This window comes from Equus asinus, chromosome 20 (assembly GCF_041296235.1).
Source record: "Equus asinus isolate D_3611 breed Donkey chromosome 20, EquAss-T2T_v2, whole genome shotgun sequence".
In the NCBI taxonomy this organism is placed as follows: domain Eukaryota; kingdom Metazoa; phylum Chordata; class Mammalia; order Perissodactyla; family Equidae; genus Equus; species Equus asinus.
Window position 1 is genome coordinate 27478320 of NC_091809.1, and position 17521 is coordinate 27495840.

Genomic DNA, 17521 nt, shown 5'->3' on the forward strand with positions numbered 1-17521 from the left:
GCCCAGGCACCACGCCTTGCTCTCTTCTTACCCACAGTACTAGTTTGACCTCGCTGGTTGTTTTGGTTTGGGGTTTTCAAGGCAGTTTTTAGAACATTCGACTCCGTCTCCTGGAGAATATTTGTGGCCCAGGATGCGACATCTCTCTTCTCTTCCCATAGCGTCTTATTGCTGAGAAGTGATTCGACTTTGTCAACAATCTGTTGCACCTTGGAAGATATAAAGAATTTAAGGAAATCCAACCCAATAGGTCCCACACCCTGAGGGACGGTAGAAAGCACGAGAAAGCAGGTTCTGGAGCCAGAGGACCTAGTTCGAATCCCACCTCCGTAATTCACTGGTTCTACGACCTTGGGAAAGTCACTCAATTGATCAGTGCCTCAGTTTCCTCATCTTAGGATGGGAGCAGTAATAGGAGCCCACAGCCTTTTGGGGGAGATTAAATGAGAAAAGAGATGCTGCATTTTTAGAACAGCGTCTGTACCCGGTAAACACCAGGTAAGGGTTAGTTACCAGGAACATCTTTTACCAACAGGGAAGTGGTAAGCTTGCTCAAAACAGACCTGTGGTTTTCACTGGGGAAGATTTTGACCCCGAGGGGACATTTGGAAATGTCTGAGACGTTTATGACTGTCACCACTGAGGGACGCTTCTGGTATCTAATGGGTGGAGGCCAGACGTGGTGCTCAGCACACGATAATGCACAGGACAAGCCCCACAGCAGAGAATGCCAGTCTCGAATATTTTAACGTTATAATATTACACGTTATACAAAGCTGAGAAAGGCTGAAGTAGAGTTATAGATCGAAAGTCACTCTGTGCGGGCTTTGTAAATCAAGAAATTTGTCTGTGAAGGATAGCAAAGAGACGGACCCATGGCCGGAGAAGAATGAAAGGCCAGGGGAAGTTGAAAAATGGTCATCCAGGGGGCTGGCCTGTGGCCGAGGGGTTAAGTTCGTGCGCGCCGCTGCAGGCAGCCCAGTGTTTCGTTGGTTCGAATCCTGTGTGCGGACATGGCACTGCTCATCAGACCACGCTGAGGCAGCATCCCACATGCCACAACTAGAAGGACCCACAACCAAGAATATACAACTATGTACCTGGGGGCTTTGGGGAGAAAAAGGAAAAAAAAAAAAGGGTAGTCCAGGTTCTTTGAAAGACCATTTCTGTGCGGACGCCCACGTCCTGGTGCTCTGAGGTGGCTCGTGGACCCGCAATAGGGCCGTTAGGAAGGTAGGCTCCTGGCGCCCTGAAGCCCAATCTGCATTAGCCCTGGCCCCGGGGGGCTCGTGGGCACATTGAAGCACCAGACAGGACGTCTCGTCAGGATGGCGACTTTGGCTTGTTCACAGCTGCTTCCCAGCACCTGGGACGGTCCTTGGCAAGTAGTTAGTGCTCAGTGAGCGTCCCCGGGCTGAACGAATGCTCCTAAACAGAAAATGCTATCACACCAGTGTGTTACAAGTGGCTCTTAAAGAGCCCTGGAGGGACGTTCAGGACCAGGGTTCAAACAGACATTTTCAGTGTTCTTCTCACTCAACCTAATGAGTCTTCGTGGAAATTCTGAGCTGCGGTTTCTAGTTTGGGAGCCCCCTCCTACCCTGCTTGCCTGACGTAGAAAATTTCTCTCTCCTCCAAATGACAACTGAAATCGTTTTGGTTTTAAACCCATATGTACAGAGTAGACACCACAGTATTTGCCATTCAGAATTGTTATCATGGCGTCGGATCCAGCATGATGACTTTGCACCTATCTTTTTCCAGCAATGCATTTTTTTATTGGGGTGAAATCCACACAACATAAAATTCATTTCTTTTTCTTTCTTCTTTTTTTTTTCCCCCGAAGCCCCCCAGTACATAGTTGTATGTTCTAGTTGTGGGTCCTTCTAGTTGTGGCATGTGGGACGCCGCCTCAGCCTGGCCTGATGAGTGGTGCTATGTCCACACCCAGGATCCGAACTGGCAAAACCCTGGGCTCCCGAAATGGGGCACGCAGACTTAACCATGGGCCATGGGGCAGCCCCCAAAATTCACTTTTTTAAAGTGTACCATTCAGTGGCAATTTAGTATATTCATGATGTGCAACCATAACCTCTGTGTAGTTCCAAAGTATCTTTATCACTGCAAAATAAAACTTCCTACCCATTAATCAATTACTCTCCATTTTTCTCCCCCCAAGTGGCTGACGCCCGCTAAACTGCATCGGTCTCTCTGGACCTGCCTGTTCTGGACATTTCCTATCAGTGGAATCACACATTCTGTGACCTTTTGTGTCTCTCTTCTTTCACTGAGCATCACGTTTTCAAGGCTCATCCCTATTGTTGTATGAATCAGGACTTTATTCATTTTTATGGCTGAATAATATGCCACTGGATGCCTAGACCACATTTTGTTTATCCATTCATCTGTGGTGGACATATGGGCTGTTTTTCCCGTTTGGTAGTTGTGAATAGTGCTGCTACAAACACAGGTGTGCAGGTACCTGAGTCCCTGTCCTCGGTTCTCTTGGTTGTGTTCCTAGGAGTGGAATTTCTGGGTCATATGGCAATTCTATTTTTAACTTTTTGAGGAAACTGGCAATGAAATTTTATAATGAAACATTCCTGTCGATCACATGATTATTTGTTCATTACTTCAGTGAACACTTGTTGAGCTCCCCGTGTGGGCCTGGTCTGATTCCTGCCCTCAAGAAGTGCACGTGTATGTGGCGATGACACATCACACAGATATTGTCAGTCTGCCAGAGGACATTGTGGATGGGGGCGTGCTCTGGACCAGGCGCCGTGCTAAGTGCTCCACATATGTTATTGCATCTGAGCTTCCATCCACCCAAGGAGGGAGGTGCCATCATCACCCCCATCTTACACACGCGTAATCAGTCTTGGAAAGTGTGATGGTTAATTTTGTGTGTCAACGTGACTGGGTCATGGGGTGCCCAGATAGTCGGTCAAGCATCATTCTGGGTGTGTCTGTGAGGGTGTTTTCTGGATGAGATTAACATTTGAATGGGCAGATGGGGTCACGCAGACTGCCCGCCCTGATGTGGGTGGGCCTCCTCCAGTCGCTGGGGGCCTGAGTAGAACCATAAATCTCAGTGAGAGGGGATTTCTCCTGCCTGACTCCCTGACTCCCTGGAACTGGTTTTTTCCTTCAGACTTGAACTGAAACATCAGCTCTGGCTGGGTCTCTGGCCTCTGGATGCAAGCTGGAACCACACTATTGGGTCACCAGCTCGCCACCTGCAGATCTTGGGACCCGTCAGCCTCCCTAATCACCTGAGCCAATTCCTTACAAGAAATCTGTTTGTATCTGCACCTGTCCCTCCTGCTAGTTCTGTCTCTCCGGAGAACTCTGGCGAATACAGAGAGGTTGTCATTTTACCCTGTCTCTTGCCCCTGTGGGGCCAGGATCTGAGCCCATCTACACTTCTAGCCTCCACATCCTCCCACCACAGGGACGTGATATTAACTCAGAGGGAGGCGGTTTAGGGAGGCCATCCAGGAGGATGTGCCACCTGAATTGAGTCTTGAGCAAAGAAGACTGGAGGAAGCCAGCCAGGTGAGGGATCGGGAAAAGGAGCTCAGGTGGAGAGAGCAGCACGTACCCGGAGGCCTGGAGCTCGGGAGGTCAAGGCGTGAGCAATACCTCTGGAGTGGGGCAGGGTGAGGGTGGGGAGTGAGGGGAGGATGGATGAGCTCATTCTGCTGGTCTGTATGTTCTCAGAGACATGGATCATTTTTTTAATTAAAATTCAGAGTTGGTATAGACACTCAGTGATTACTACCCAGCAGGCACTATCTCAGTGTCTCTCTCTTTTAACTGTCCTATGATATCCATTTCCCCCTCTTCCTTTGAATAATTGAATGAATTCCTCAACATCTATCCAGGTCATGCTGCCCAGCTACAGACCATGTTGTCCCAGCCTCCCCTGCAGCTAGGTTTGGCCATGACATGTGCAACTTCTGGGTTGTCACTTTATGACATGTCTCCAAGGAAATTATCACAGTCTTACTAGCCTATCACATAGTGAGTACATGCATCTCTTCTCTCCCCTCTTCACCCTGCACTCGAGACCACTTGCCCTGAACTCCTTCTCCTCTCTCCCCACTGGTACGAATGCAACATTGCAGCAAACCAGCTTTGACTGCAGTTGAGGACAAGATGCCAGGGGGTGGTGGAGCCACAGCATGGAAAGAACATGGGGCCTTTAATGGCCTCATGGAGTGGGATCCCTTCGCCAGCCTGGACTGCTCGCCTCTGGACTGTTAATTCAGAAAGTAATAAAGTCCATCTTTATAAAGCCATTGGATATGTGGGTCTTTTTCTTCCAGAAGCTCAGCCTTCCTTGATACAGTCTTGCTTAGTCTGTCTTTCTTGGCCTGGGACAGATCCTGACTTTAGGTGGCAGAACACACATGCGGGAACACACACACCCGTATGTGGAAACACTGTATCTATCTTTCTCTATGTGAGATATATGATGATACACATATAGCGATAAACATAGTCACGGATATGTATGCATCACAGGTATATGTAAAACATAACATTATAGGGGCCAGCCTGGTGGTGCAGCGGTTAAGTGAGCATGTTCTGCTTTGGTGGCCCAGGGTTCACCAGTTCGGATCCCAGGTGTGGACATGGCAGTGCTTGACAAGCCATGCTGTGGTGGGCATCCCACATATAAAGTAGAGGAAGATGGGCACGGATGTTAGCTCAGGGCCAGTCTTCCTCAGCAAAAAGAGGAAAATTGGCAGCAGTTAGCTCAGGGCTAATCTTCCTCAAAAAAAAAATTCTAACACTGTGATATTATATTATAATTAACATACAATGTATTAAAATATATCGTACTGTTACATAATATGTGATATATCACATATATGACACCACATATATGATATATGAACATATAATATATAGTACCCATGTAACATATAGTATCTACCCCTACCTGCTAATTTGGGCTTTGCAAACATTTGTTACCTGGCTGGGTTCCAGAGCTCAGCTTCCACTCACCTCTTTCCTGTACGTGGTGGTTGCTGCGGTGGTGGTCGCTGTGGTGGTGGTCACTGTGGTTGTGGTCGCTGCGGTGGTGGTTGCTGCGGTGGTGGTCGCTGCGGTGGTGGTCGCTGCGGTGGTGGTCGCTGCAAAAGATATTGCGGGAGGTTACTGTCAGAACCGAGGGAGAGGGAGGAGAGGCGGGCGTGCGAGCGGGTGACTGCATCGCGAGGGGCTGAACTCTTCGTGTTTACTGACGGGTTGCTCGCTCTTTTTGGGGATCAGAACCTGAGTTCCCTGTCATGGTGTGGAGTGGCGTTTGTGACTGATTTTGCCCCCAGAGGACATTGGTAATGGCTGGAGACACTTTTGGTGGTGACAGCTTGGGGTGGGGACGTGGCTGGCATCTAGTGGGTGGAGGCCTGGGGTACTGTCAACACCCTACAATGCATGACCACAAGACTGATCAGACCCCAGATGTCAGCGTTGCCGCGGTGGAGATACCTGGCACAGAGGCAGCAGAAAAGGGTGAGCTCCAAATTTTTAAATTCGGTCTTGGGTGGACATTAAAACTGAAATGGCCGAGGAAACAGAAAATTAGATGCCTCAGATTTTTAAGTTCAGCCTGGCTGAGAACGACAAGTGAAACAGGAGGGTCAGTTTTGGGTTATCAGCTGTGAATGAGACCTTTGTGTGTCACTTCTCATGCTTCACCATCAGGTTGAGGCTAAATCTGTACCTCCTGTATCTCGGTTTTCAGCTGAGTCTATTTGCTAAAAAGGACAAAGGGCTTTCTTGTAATATTGAGGGTTTTGCCTTAAGAGTTCAAGCACTTTGACCTACAACCCTGAGTCTAGAATATGTCTGTTATTGGAAACCACATTCATTGTAGAAATTGCACTTTTGGCTGAAAGCTGCACACTTTCCCACGGGGGCTTGGTTGGACCTACCAAACCTGGTGATAACTAACCCCAGATGGATTCAATCCATATAACAGGGCTGTGAGGAGCTCTTAAAATTAGCAAAATAATCAAGAGCATTTTTCTGCCTTGTAAAATAAAGTGAGTTTAACAGACACATCAGAAGCCAGGTACAATCTCAGTCTGTGGGTACATTGTCAAGAGAAGTGTCAGTCAGCTGTCAATGTGCCCTCAGATCCTACTTTTTCCATGCTCTGTTCCGTTACATGGACAACTCCACCTGCCAGGGTCCCTTGCCCGGTGGCTTCCTGGCAGGTTCAGCCAGTGGGAGATGCTGGTGGAACGTGGGAGCAGAGGAAAGGAGGAGCCAGGGTGTTTCTCCCCCCTTTCTCTACCTCTTGTGGCATCTCCAGCTTTGGCTGTCTCTCTTCCAAGTTCCCAACTCTGATTAGACGGACGCAGCTCTTAAGCCCTGGTAGTATCACTTCCTCCCCTGTCCCTCTGGGTGCAGAACGGCTGCAGATTTCTGCTGTTGCTGATCTCTGGGTTGCCTCACGATCCCTCTTTTGACTTCTCAGCTCTTCCCTCACCAGTACCTACTCTCGATATGGAATTCCTGATGTTTGAAAGATGTGGTGTGTCTTCTATTTTCCAGACTGGATCTTGACTTATAAAGAGGGATAACTTATTTTTTTTGCACCAGAATAAGAGTGCTTTGTCCCTTTTATGCCTTCTCTGAGTCCCACGTTGCAGCATAGCGAGTGGCTAAGAGTGTGGACTCTTAGTGTAAGCTGACCCAAGTTAAAAACCTGCTTATTAGCTGGCTGACCTTGGGCAAGTTACTTAACTTTTGGACATCTCAATTTCTTTATCTGCAATAGCAGTGCTTACCTCACATGGTTATGGTAAATGTAAATCACTTATGGAGTACCTGGTGCATAGCACAAGCGAAACAAATACTAGCTATTAGTATTATTGTTTCTCCACCAACAGCATCCTAGAATTTAGCTTTAAAGACTCTCTCTCTTCTGATATCAACTGTAGCCAGCACCTCATGGATAGCCTGCCTAGTCCCACATTCCTTGTGTGTAGACTTTCCCCATCTACATGGTTTCCACGAGACTTGGTCGTTCTTATACAACATAGCGCCTCCCCCTCAACACAGATCCAAAGGTAGGCACATGACTCAAACTGGGCAATTTTGTACATTTCCAAAAAAAATTTGCAATTAGGTTCAAAAGAGAGACAATTGATCTCTCTTTGGGTGGTTGGGTCAATAACGACGGTAAGATTTGGAGCTGTTGGTGGCCGTATTTCTGGTCCTGTGGACTAGGGAGCAGAGAAACCACTTTGCAAGGAAAGTGGAGAAAGGAGCAGGCCCAGAGAACGTCAGAGACTGGAGCGCTCCGATAGCGTTGACTCTCCAGTTTCAGTTCACGCCAGAAGCCCCGCTGTATTCTTGTCCTTGAGTTCTAAGACATATCTACGCATCCTTATCATAAACTCATCTTTTCTGCTTGTGTTAGCCTGAGCGGGTTTTTCTTCTTTGCCATCCAGAGACTCTAGTCTAGTGACTACCCCATCATCTCTGTCTCCAAAGCCCACTTGCCTTCTTCACCCCGTTATTTCTATGAACTTCCCTCTTTCTTTTTTCCTCCTCTTTCCAGCATCCATTTACCTCCAGAAAATACAAACACATCCTGGCCCCACTACAGAAAGTATCTTTTCTGGTGTTGGACTCAATGAAAAATGAGGGGCACAAGAAGACAAGAATTTTATTACTCTGACAAGTGTTCTCATTAGAATTGTTGAATCGTGTCCCCCCAGAGAGGAGTTCATATCCAGAGTCACAGTGACAGTCGAAACTTCCTATGACATTCCGACACTTAGCGTTTGCTCCACAATATCTACTATAGGGTGGTTCACATTCGTCAATATCTGGAACACAAAGGAGAAATTTGGCCATTCATTTGAAAAAGATTTACTGAGCATCTCATATGTGCCAGAGGCTGTACCCTTCCTGCCAGGGTCTATCCTGGCTTTCCAAGACAACTCCATTAAGGCAATGGTTGTCTTTGTTCTTTCCTTTCCTCCTTGCCTTTGTTGGGTTCTCCAAGAAGTGGACATTGAGACAAAGATTCAAGTGCAAGTGTTTTACTTGGGAGATGATCCTGGAAAACACGGGAGGGGAAGTGGTTAAACGAGACAGGGAATAGAAGGCAGAAAACAAAGCAAACATTATCAAGTGAGTTTTCCCTGTGGGCACCTGGGGGTCAATTCCTCTGGGAACCTCGAGAGGCAGCGTGAATGCACACTTCAGAACGGCCCACCTGAGGGGTGAGGGAGCTGGGGTGTCTATCCACCCAACCTCCTCATTTATTGGTGAAGGAATGCTCCCGGGGACTGTTAACCCCCCAGCACTTCCACCTGTCCTGAGCATGGGCTGCATAGTCTCAGAGAACGCCTCAGTCTGGGTGTGCAAAGGAATGGCGAATGCTGAGGGCACATAAGTGGGATACTGACCAAGTCTGCGGTTATGGACTGAACATTTGTAGCCTCTCGATTGATATGCTGAAGCCCTAACCCTTCAGTGAGGCTCTATTTGGAGATGGGGACACTAAGGAGGCAACTGAGGTTAAATGAGGTCATAAGAATGAGGCCCTGAGCTGATGGGATTAGTATCCCCACAAGAATGGAGCTCCCCACCACCCCTGCCACTGCGTGCACACAGTGAGGAAAGCCCGCTTGAAGAGAGAGCGAGACGGCATGCGTCTACAAGCCAGGGGGAGAGGCCTTGCCGGAAACAATCTGCCGGCACCTTGATCGTGGACTGCCCACCCTCCAGACGGTGAGAAAATAAGCGCCTGTTGTCTAAGCCGCCTAGTCTGCGATATTGGGTGACAGCAGCTGGAGCGGACTAATGCGCCTGCTGAACTAACTAATTCAGCCAGAATGTCTTCATTAAGTCAACATGTCCCCCGTCCTGAGGTCACTGTAGCCCCTTTGCAATGACGTCAAGTAGGTAGTGAAAATGTGTGACTTTCCTGTTTGGTACAGAAAACACGAAATTTGGGATTTTCAGAGTGTGACACAGTCGGCAGACACTGTTGCCCACTCAATAGCCATTCTCCGTTTGGGAGGCCAGATACGGCGACCTTGTTCTCCTTTTTCAGGTGCCCTCTTTCCCAGCCTCCCTTTCCGCCAGGGCGGTCATGGGACACTCCCCCAGCCAGTGAAAAGTATAGACAGTCTTCTGGAGGCTTTTGGGAAAAGCCTTACAAAATGTGAGACAGAAAGAAGTTACAACTCACTTAAAGGAATGAGACTTTTATTGGTATTGGGATCCCCGTCTGCAACCCTGTGAGCGTCGGGACAGTTTCTGTGATTCCTGGGGTACGCAGCAACGGATTACTGACAAGAGGACTGAACTAAAAACCCCTGCCAAGGCAAGATAGAACCTACTCGCTGGAATGAAAGAAACATGAGATTATGCAATAATTGGGAGAGATATTACCCATGTGCCCAATTTGAAGAAAAAATGACAGAAAGCGCTCTAGGCAAACAGTTAATTGAGTATGAAATTAGCAAGTCGAGAAACCTCAATTTGGGGGAAGATGAAGGGAAGAGGAAGCAGGGGTGAGCAATGAACCTTGAGATAAAATGAACATTCATGAGGGGATGGGAGGGGGACGGGGAGAGGGGAGGAGTGAAATAAGAGTGTTTTACAGATCTCATGTCTTTACTGGGAGAGGGGAAGTAGGGTGAAATGACGCATCTTGGTGGGGAAAATAATTGGTGAGTTTTTAGAATAACAATCGAGAAGCGTGTTTGGTTCAGAAAAGAGAAGGTAACTGTTAACAGGATGGAAAAGTTTAGTAGACCAGCCGAATAAATAAAGGGAAAAACTGAATCAACAGCTACTTGATCAAACAAACACAAATACAAAAAGACGAATGAAGAAATGATACTATAAAATTAATTAATGGAAGGTAAGATGAAAGGAGTAACTATCAGTCATTACACTAAATATAATAGACTAATATACACTAAATATAAACAGAATTCTTCCATTAAATAGATACTAGCGGATCGGGCGTGGCAGTTTTGAAACACGGCCTCCAATTATTTGACGCTCTTTTCACTGAGATGCGGGCTCGTGGTTTTACCCCTTAGTGTCTGAGCGGGCTCGTGGCTGCCTCGGTCGACAGACTGCTGCAGAAGTGGCAATGTGGGACACTGAGGCGAGGTCAGAGAACCGTGCAACCCTGTCCGGGCCTCCAGGCAGCCTCACTCTCTGTAAGCTCCGTGCTGGGACGTCCCTCTCAGAACTCAGCCATCAGCTGTGAGAGGTGGAAGCGCCATGGAGGGATCTGAGATAGGAGCCCCAGTTGAGAATTCCAGATGATTCCAGTTTTTGAGTCATCCCAGCCCAGGCACCAGGCACGTGAGTGAAGATGCCTCGGTAGAATTCCAGCCCTCAGCCACTGGAGTCACCACCTGCCAGGTGAGACTTCTGCCCGAGCCTAAGACAGTGTGGGGCAGAGAAGAGCCATCTGCTGTGTCTTGTCTGAATTCCTGGCCCAGAGAATCCAAGAGCACAATAAAATGGTTGTTTTATGTCAACAATTTTGGGGTTTATTATGCAGCAATAGATAACCAGAACATTGCACTGAAAAATCACACTCAGCTATATGCTGTTTTCAGGAGACTGACAATTTTCAAAATAAAGGGTTGCACAAAAAGATACTAGGAGAATTAAAATAGAAATAAAACAGAATGTGTAATATTAATATCAGATTCAGTGGAATGTAAGGTTCAAAGCTCTAAACAAGGTAAAGTGGGACACTATGTATTAATCCTTAACGCATTTTTTCTTTCTTTCTTTCTTTTTTTTGTTGAGGAAGATTGGCTCTGAGGTAACATCCATGTCCTTCTTCCTCTATTTTATATGTGGGACACCTGCCACAGCATGGCTTGACAAACGGGGCATAGATCCACGCCTGGGATCCAAACCAGTGAACTCCGGGCTACTAAAGTGGAGTGTGTGAACCTGACCACTATGCCATTGGGCTGGCCCCAAAACTTAACACATTTTATGAAGGAAATTATATCCTGTTCATAAATTTGTATGCGCCAAGCAACATAGATAAATACAGAAAGCAAAAACAAGTAGAAATGCAAGAAGCAAGAACAAATAAAAATACAATTGTACTGGGATATTCAATATACTTCTCTCAGAAATACCAGATAAAAAATAAATAAGGAATTGGATATCACAATCAGTAAGCATGCACAAACAGAGGAAGGATCTAGTAGACAGAAAATAGTTAAAGATATGGAGAAATTGATGAATAAATAAAAGCAATAAATACACATATATAGAGAGTCAGAAAGACCGACAAAGACAGATACACACATACAGGCAGAAAGAGACAGAGATAGAGAGAGATGGGAGGAGACAGAGACCTACACAGAGAGAGAATCTTACTTTCCTTGAGTGGAAAATATATATTTTCTTTTATAAAATCAATCCTATGCTTCCACAAAGAAACCTCAAATAAAAATGTAAAAAGTAGACATTTTCAGCCATTATTAAAAAAATCCCTAATAAGTTTTTTAAAATTAGAAACGATTCTGTCATTATCTAATAGAATTAGGAATTTATAATACAAAAATGAACAATTGTAAGAAACAATTGTTTCTTAGATGTAACATCAAAAGCAAGAAGAATAAAAGAGAAGATAGATACACTGGACTTCATCAAAATTAAAAACTTTTGTGCTTCGAAGAACACTATCAAGAAAGTGAAAAGACAGCCCACAGATAGAAGAAAATATTTGCCAATCAGATATCTGATAAGTGACTAGTATCCAGAGTATATAAAGAACTCCTACAACTCAACAACAAAAATACAGATAACCCAATTAAAAAATGGGTAAATAATTTGATAGACTTTTCTCCAAGGCAGATGTACAAATGGCCAATTAGGACAAGAAAAGTTCTCAACATTATTAGTCACTGGGGGAATGCAACTCAAAACTACAATGTAATACCATTTCATACCCGCTAGAATGGCTATAATAAAAAAGACAGACAATAACAAATTTTGGCAAGGATGTGGGGAAATTAGAACTCTCATACATTGCTGGTGGGAATGTAAAATGGTGCAACCACTTTGGAAAACAGTTCTGAAATTAAAAAAAAATTAAACACGGAGTTATCCTATGACTCACCAATTCTACTCCTGCATGTCCACCCTAGAGAACTGAAAACAGGTGCTCAAACTAAAACTCGTACACGATGTTTTACGAATAATGTACATAATACTTGTACACAATGTATCATGAATAATGTAGCAGCATTATTCATAATGGCCAAAAAGTGGAAACAACCCAAATGTCCATCAATTGATGAACAGATAACAAAATGTGGTCCATCCACACAATGGAATATTATTCATCCATAAAAAGGAACAAAGTACAGACACATGCTGCAGTGTGGATGAACTTTGAAAACATTATGCTGAGTGAAAGCAGCCAGACACAAAAGGCCACATATTATGTGATTCCATTTATAGCAAATGTCCAGAGTAGGCAAATCCACAGGGACGAAAAGCAGAGTAGAGGTTTCCAGGGGCTGGAGTGAGGGGGTAACAGGGAGGGACGGCTAATGGGTATTGGGTTTCTTTTGGGGGTGATGGAATGTTCTGGAATTAGATAGCAGTGATGGTGCATCACTTTGGAATATACTGAAATACACTAAACTCTGCACTTTAGCAGGTGGATTTTGTGGTACATGAATTATATCTCAATAAACAAGGATGCTGGTGGCTTCAGAAGATTGGTTCTCAGCTCTGTCTCCAGCCAGTGTCTCCATCACTTGCCAGGCTGTGGACAGACTCATTTCATTTTGTTTTTATTGAACCAACTAGACACCTCCCAATGGGAGGATCTTTGTACTTGTGATTGCCTTTGCCAAGTATGCTCAAATGTCACCCCCATTTTCCACAGAGTAATCTTTTAAAGTGCACACGGTGAGGCCATACTTTGACATTAACCTGTCATAGTAACAGTTGTCAAACTAGAAGTTTCAGCAATGGCACCAAATGGAATAGACACCACAGTCCAAGTAAGGAACGAGCCAAGACGCAACAGTTGCAGAGGAGGAGGAGTCTGGGATCTGGTCATATGATTCTTTCACTCTCCACTCGCATCAAAGGTTTAACAGAGTCAGGAGCCGGCGGGTAAGAGGGGGGGTTTGCTTGGAGAGAGCGGACGCCGTGCTGTGGTCCCTCCCCTCCCACCCAAGAGGAGAAACGTGTGCAAGTGCTTTCCTCTTGATTTCTCTCCAAGAGAGCAGGATTTTAAGGCGTTCCTTCAGCTAGTTACACCTTCCCCGAATTTTGTGGGGACGCAGTTGATTGATGCCTATTTCCCCGTGAAAAATCTAAAGGGTGCATCACTGGCTTGCACAGGGGCAAAGAAGAGGTACCTATGCACCTGCACATCCCAAGTTTCTTGGGCAAACGTTGTGTGAACACTTCCCGAGAACTAGAAGTGGGTCACGTGCGAGAGATTTCTGCTGCGGGGTTGCTCAGGTTCTGGTCTCCTGGAGTGGCAAACGGGCTCTACCACCGAGAAGCTGGAGGAGACGCAGGATTCCTCGGGCATGAGGAAGGTGTGGCGAGGAATTTGCTGTTATCAGGGGAATTTCGGGGGAGTGATTGGCGAGAGGGGCACTGTCTTCAAGAACCGTGGAGGCTCTTGTGACAGGAAGTGCAGCAAGTCAGGAACACAGAAGCTGAGGGTGCCTACTTTCCTGCTGCTCTTTCCTCCTCTGCCTGCTGGGTTCCAACCCCAGCAAGACTGGGTGAGGAAGAGCAGCGTGTTAGGTGGGGAAAGAGGAGAGAAGCCAATTATACCCCCTACTCCTGATGGCAAGCTTCTGACTAGGAGCGAGCTTGAGCTAGGGGAGGGGAAAACCCGATATTATTAACAGAAATAAAACAGAATGTGTAACATCAATAGCAGACCCAGCAGAATATAAGGTTCAAAGCTCTAAACAAGGTAAAGTGGGATATTACGTATTGATATTTACATCTTATGAAGAAAATTATATCACAGTCATAAATATGTATGCACCAAACAACATAGATAAATACAGAAAGTAAAAATAGTAACTCAACAAAATATTAACTCAAGGCTGCAGTATTTATTCTTGCATAGGATTGGACATTTAAATTACTGAACTGAGACTGCGTTTTGCATCTTAGATGACCATAGGGTTTTATATTAGAAGTTTCTGCCCTAGCTTATGTTCTCTCCTTGCCCTGACTTCAGTGCATATTCTTCTCCTTAACTTAAAAAAAATATAATTCAAGAAGTACTGCCACATTTGTTGCCTGACTCAATCCTCCGCCCCCCTCATGAAGTCGGCATCATCACCCGCAGGTTACGGAGGAGGAAACGGAGGAGGAAACGGAGGTTCTGGAGGAGCCCTCTTTTCTGACATCATGAAAGCTTTTCTTTCCCGCCGAGGCTGAGTCGGCAGAGGGTTCAGTGTCGCACACTCTTGTGCACTCGCCTCCCACAGTTTTTGCGCTGCTTCCCGCCTCTCGCACAACTGGGTGATGTGAGAATGGCTGCTTTACCTGTACATGTCCCGGAGGAGGGCTCGAGGTATTCCTGCCCAGATGCAGACTTGTATCCGGTTTTGCACCTACAGTGAGTCATGTTGAAATACTCAGAATTCGGGGGGCAGTAATGCGAGGAGCCTGTGGGGTGAAGAGGTAGGTCAGACGTCACTTGGGCCACCCTGTACTTTTTCCTTTGTGAGATCTCAGTGTATTAAAAAATTAGGGATGCCAAGTGCAAGTTGCAGAAATAAGTGGGATTCCTGTGCACGATAAAGGACTGGAGTTGGCATTAAACAAATTAATTTTAACATGAAATTTTGATTCAATATAATTATGCTATTCTCAAGATCATTGCAGAATTTATAAAAGAGGAGTGAGTTGGTTTAGATCTTGGACCCTGGGTTGGACTCTGGCTCCAAGACTTACTAGCTGTGTGTCTTAACCTCTCTGTGTCTCAATTCTTTCATCTGTAAAATGGGTTACTGTGAGAAGTAAATTAATATAGTAAAGTGCTGTGGGGTGTGCCTGCGCAAAATCAATGTCAGCTATGATTACAAAAATTTGCACCTGTGGGGTACCACAGAAGGTCTATTCTGATAAGGCACATGTTATCTTTGTAACCCTATGTGTCACTTCATTTGGACAGGGTTACGCTGAAGATCTTAATCTGAGGTTCCTTGAGAAAGAATGGGAATCATGGATGAACGAAGGGTCCAGTGGAGGGATCTGCACAGTGCCGGGCCCGGCGGAACTGGGACGGGACAGGATGGGGGCACAGTGCGGAGCCTCGGCCCTCAATGCACCCCCCAGGCAGCTGCCTGGAAACGCAGAGTCTCAGGCCCTGCCCTAGACCTGCCGAATCAGCGTCTAGTGAGATCTCTGAGGGGTTAATCTGAAACGATCTCGTTCGTTCCTTGTTGACTTGCTTATAATCAGAACGAAATGGTTGCCACCGTCCTCTGTCATGCCCCATGGAATGTTTGCTTCATGAGACTTTGTTTCACCCACTGTTCTATTTCTGCATCAGGCACATTGTGGTTAGTAAAAGCAAACAAACAGACAAAAGTAAAATAAAAAGATAAATTTAAAGATAAAACTTAAAGATATCCAAAATTGATGACATGATCAATTAAAACGAATTAGGGAGCGACCCTCCCAGGTTCCAGCCCAGCACAGGCCCATCTCTCTAGCCCGTCACAGACCCGCGTGGTCCTGGCGCCCTCGGTCTGCACCCTCCCTGGTCTCTGGCTGCGGACAGGTCAGGCTTTGAATGCTCACCTGAGATCTGAGCCACGACTGCCGACACGCTCAGCAGAAAGCAGAGTCCTGAAACAGGGAAGCAGAAGAGAGAGACACGAATGACTGAGGAGAGAGTCCAGGGAACTCGCCACGGGCTGTGTGTCAGTTATCTGCTGCTGTGTAACAAACCACTGTAAAAGGTAGGGGCTTAAAATAAAGTTCACTCTATTATCTCCTGTGGTTTCTGGGGTTCTGGCATCTGGGGAGGCTCAGCCAGGGCGCTCCGGCCTGGGTGCGCACGCAGTTGCAGTTGGGCAGTGGCTGGGGTGGGGCAGCTGGGATGGCTGGCACTGCTGTCCCTTCGTGTGGTCTCAGGGTTTGGGGTGCTCTGGGCTCCCTCCCAGCACGGCGACCTCCTTCAGGCAGCTTCTACGGCACTTCAGAGCTCCAAGCCGAGTGTTCCAGCAAAAAACGGTGCGTCTCCTTTTAAGATCCAGCCCTGGGAGTCACGCAGCTCCCCTTTCAGCACAGTCTCCTGGTTACACGCAAGTGACGGCCCAATGCCAAGACCCCTAACTTCACCTGTACCTGCAAAGGCCCTTTGACACGTGAAGGAGTTCAGGACATGAGACCCCAAAACGTGCTGCTTTGGCTTATTGGCCGTTTTAAGCTGAAGGCATTCGAGAGACAGCAGAGGCAGGACGGGGTTTCTGGCCTGCCTTTTCCACCTGAAGGCAGGCCAGAAAATTTCCCATGAGGAAGATGCTTTCTCAGTACCACCATGCGTTTTGGTCAACGGCAGGCCACATAGACGACAGTGGTCCCACGAGGTCAGCACCACGCAGCCTGGGAGTGGGGTGGCTGTGCCTGCTAGGTGTGCATGAGTGCCCTCTCTGATGTGCGCCCGGGGACACTGCAGTGGACTTACAGACACGCTCACGAAGACAACCCTCATCTTCCACTACTTCCCTCCCAGATAGCTCCTAGCCTCTTCCCCACAATTTGCTGCTCCTGTCCCAAATCCCTTTGTCTTGTCATTTCTTCCTAAATTCATCATTTCTTTGTCTAAAAGGTGTAAAAGCTCTGTGCTCTGGTCGCTTCCCAGCTCCTCATCCTCTTGGGAGGGCTCCGAGGTTCACGCCACAATTTAACTAGACTCTACGCTTCCCTCCTGTGAATCTGTCTTATGTCAGTTTAATTCTTATTCCCACACGGAGACCCCAAGACGTGGAGGAGGGCTTTTTCCTCCCCCACACGTGTGAGGTGACATACTCGCAGGTTTACAGGATTAGGACGTTGACATCTTTGGGGGGCTGTCATTTCTCCTCCCTCGGCCCCCACAGGAGACACCAGGCCTATCTCATGATCAGTTACTGTTGCGACTGCCTTCACGGAGCCTCGTGAACACGTTGGTTGTCTAATGAATATATTCTCAGCTGGGCTTTGAACTGCTTAATGGCAGGGTCCCGGCGTATTCCCTGATAAATTTAAATTTCCTTTCCTCCTTCTTTTGTACAACAGTTGATTTGCAGCAGCCACATTCACACTGCACCTACTGCGTGGGGACTGCAGCTCGCGGCCCGACCAGCAAGGCGCGCGGCTGGAGAATGTCTCCCTGTTCCTCAAGCCCAGGCCGTCTGGGCACCGCCATGTTTGCTCAGGGCTGGTCCCCAGGGTCTGCAGCCAGGCCAGCAGCCCCATGCTCCATAATGTGTGCACGCGTCTTAAA

The 17521-nt window shown here is 46.8% G+C and overlaps 1 protein-coding gene across 1 annotated transcript in view; it reads right to left on the reverse strand.

The window, feature by feature from the left end:
- Positions 1-17521, reverse strand: part of ADGRE3 (adhesion G protein-coupled receptor E3) — a 52568-nt gene that overhangs the window by 33214 nt on the left and 1833 nt on the right. The window contains exons 2-5 of the mRNA XM_014861664.3: positions 15832-15879; positions 14569-14691; positions 5017-5144; positions 32-209 (exon numbers count right to left, since the gene is read on the reverse strand). Of these exons, the coding sequence (XP_014717150.1) occupies positions 32-209; positions 5017-5144; positions 14569-14691; positions 15832-15879 (477 nt within the window). The remainder of the gene's footprint in view (positions 1-31; positions 210-5016; positions 5145-14568; positions 14692-15831; positions 15880-17521) is intronic.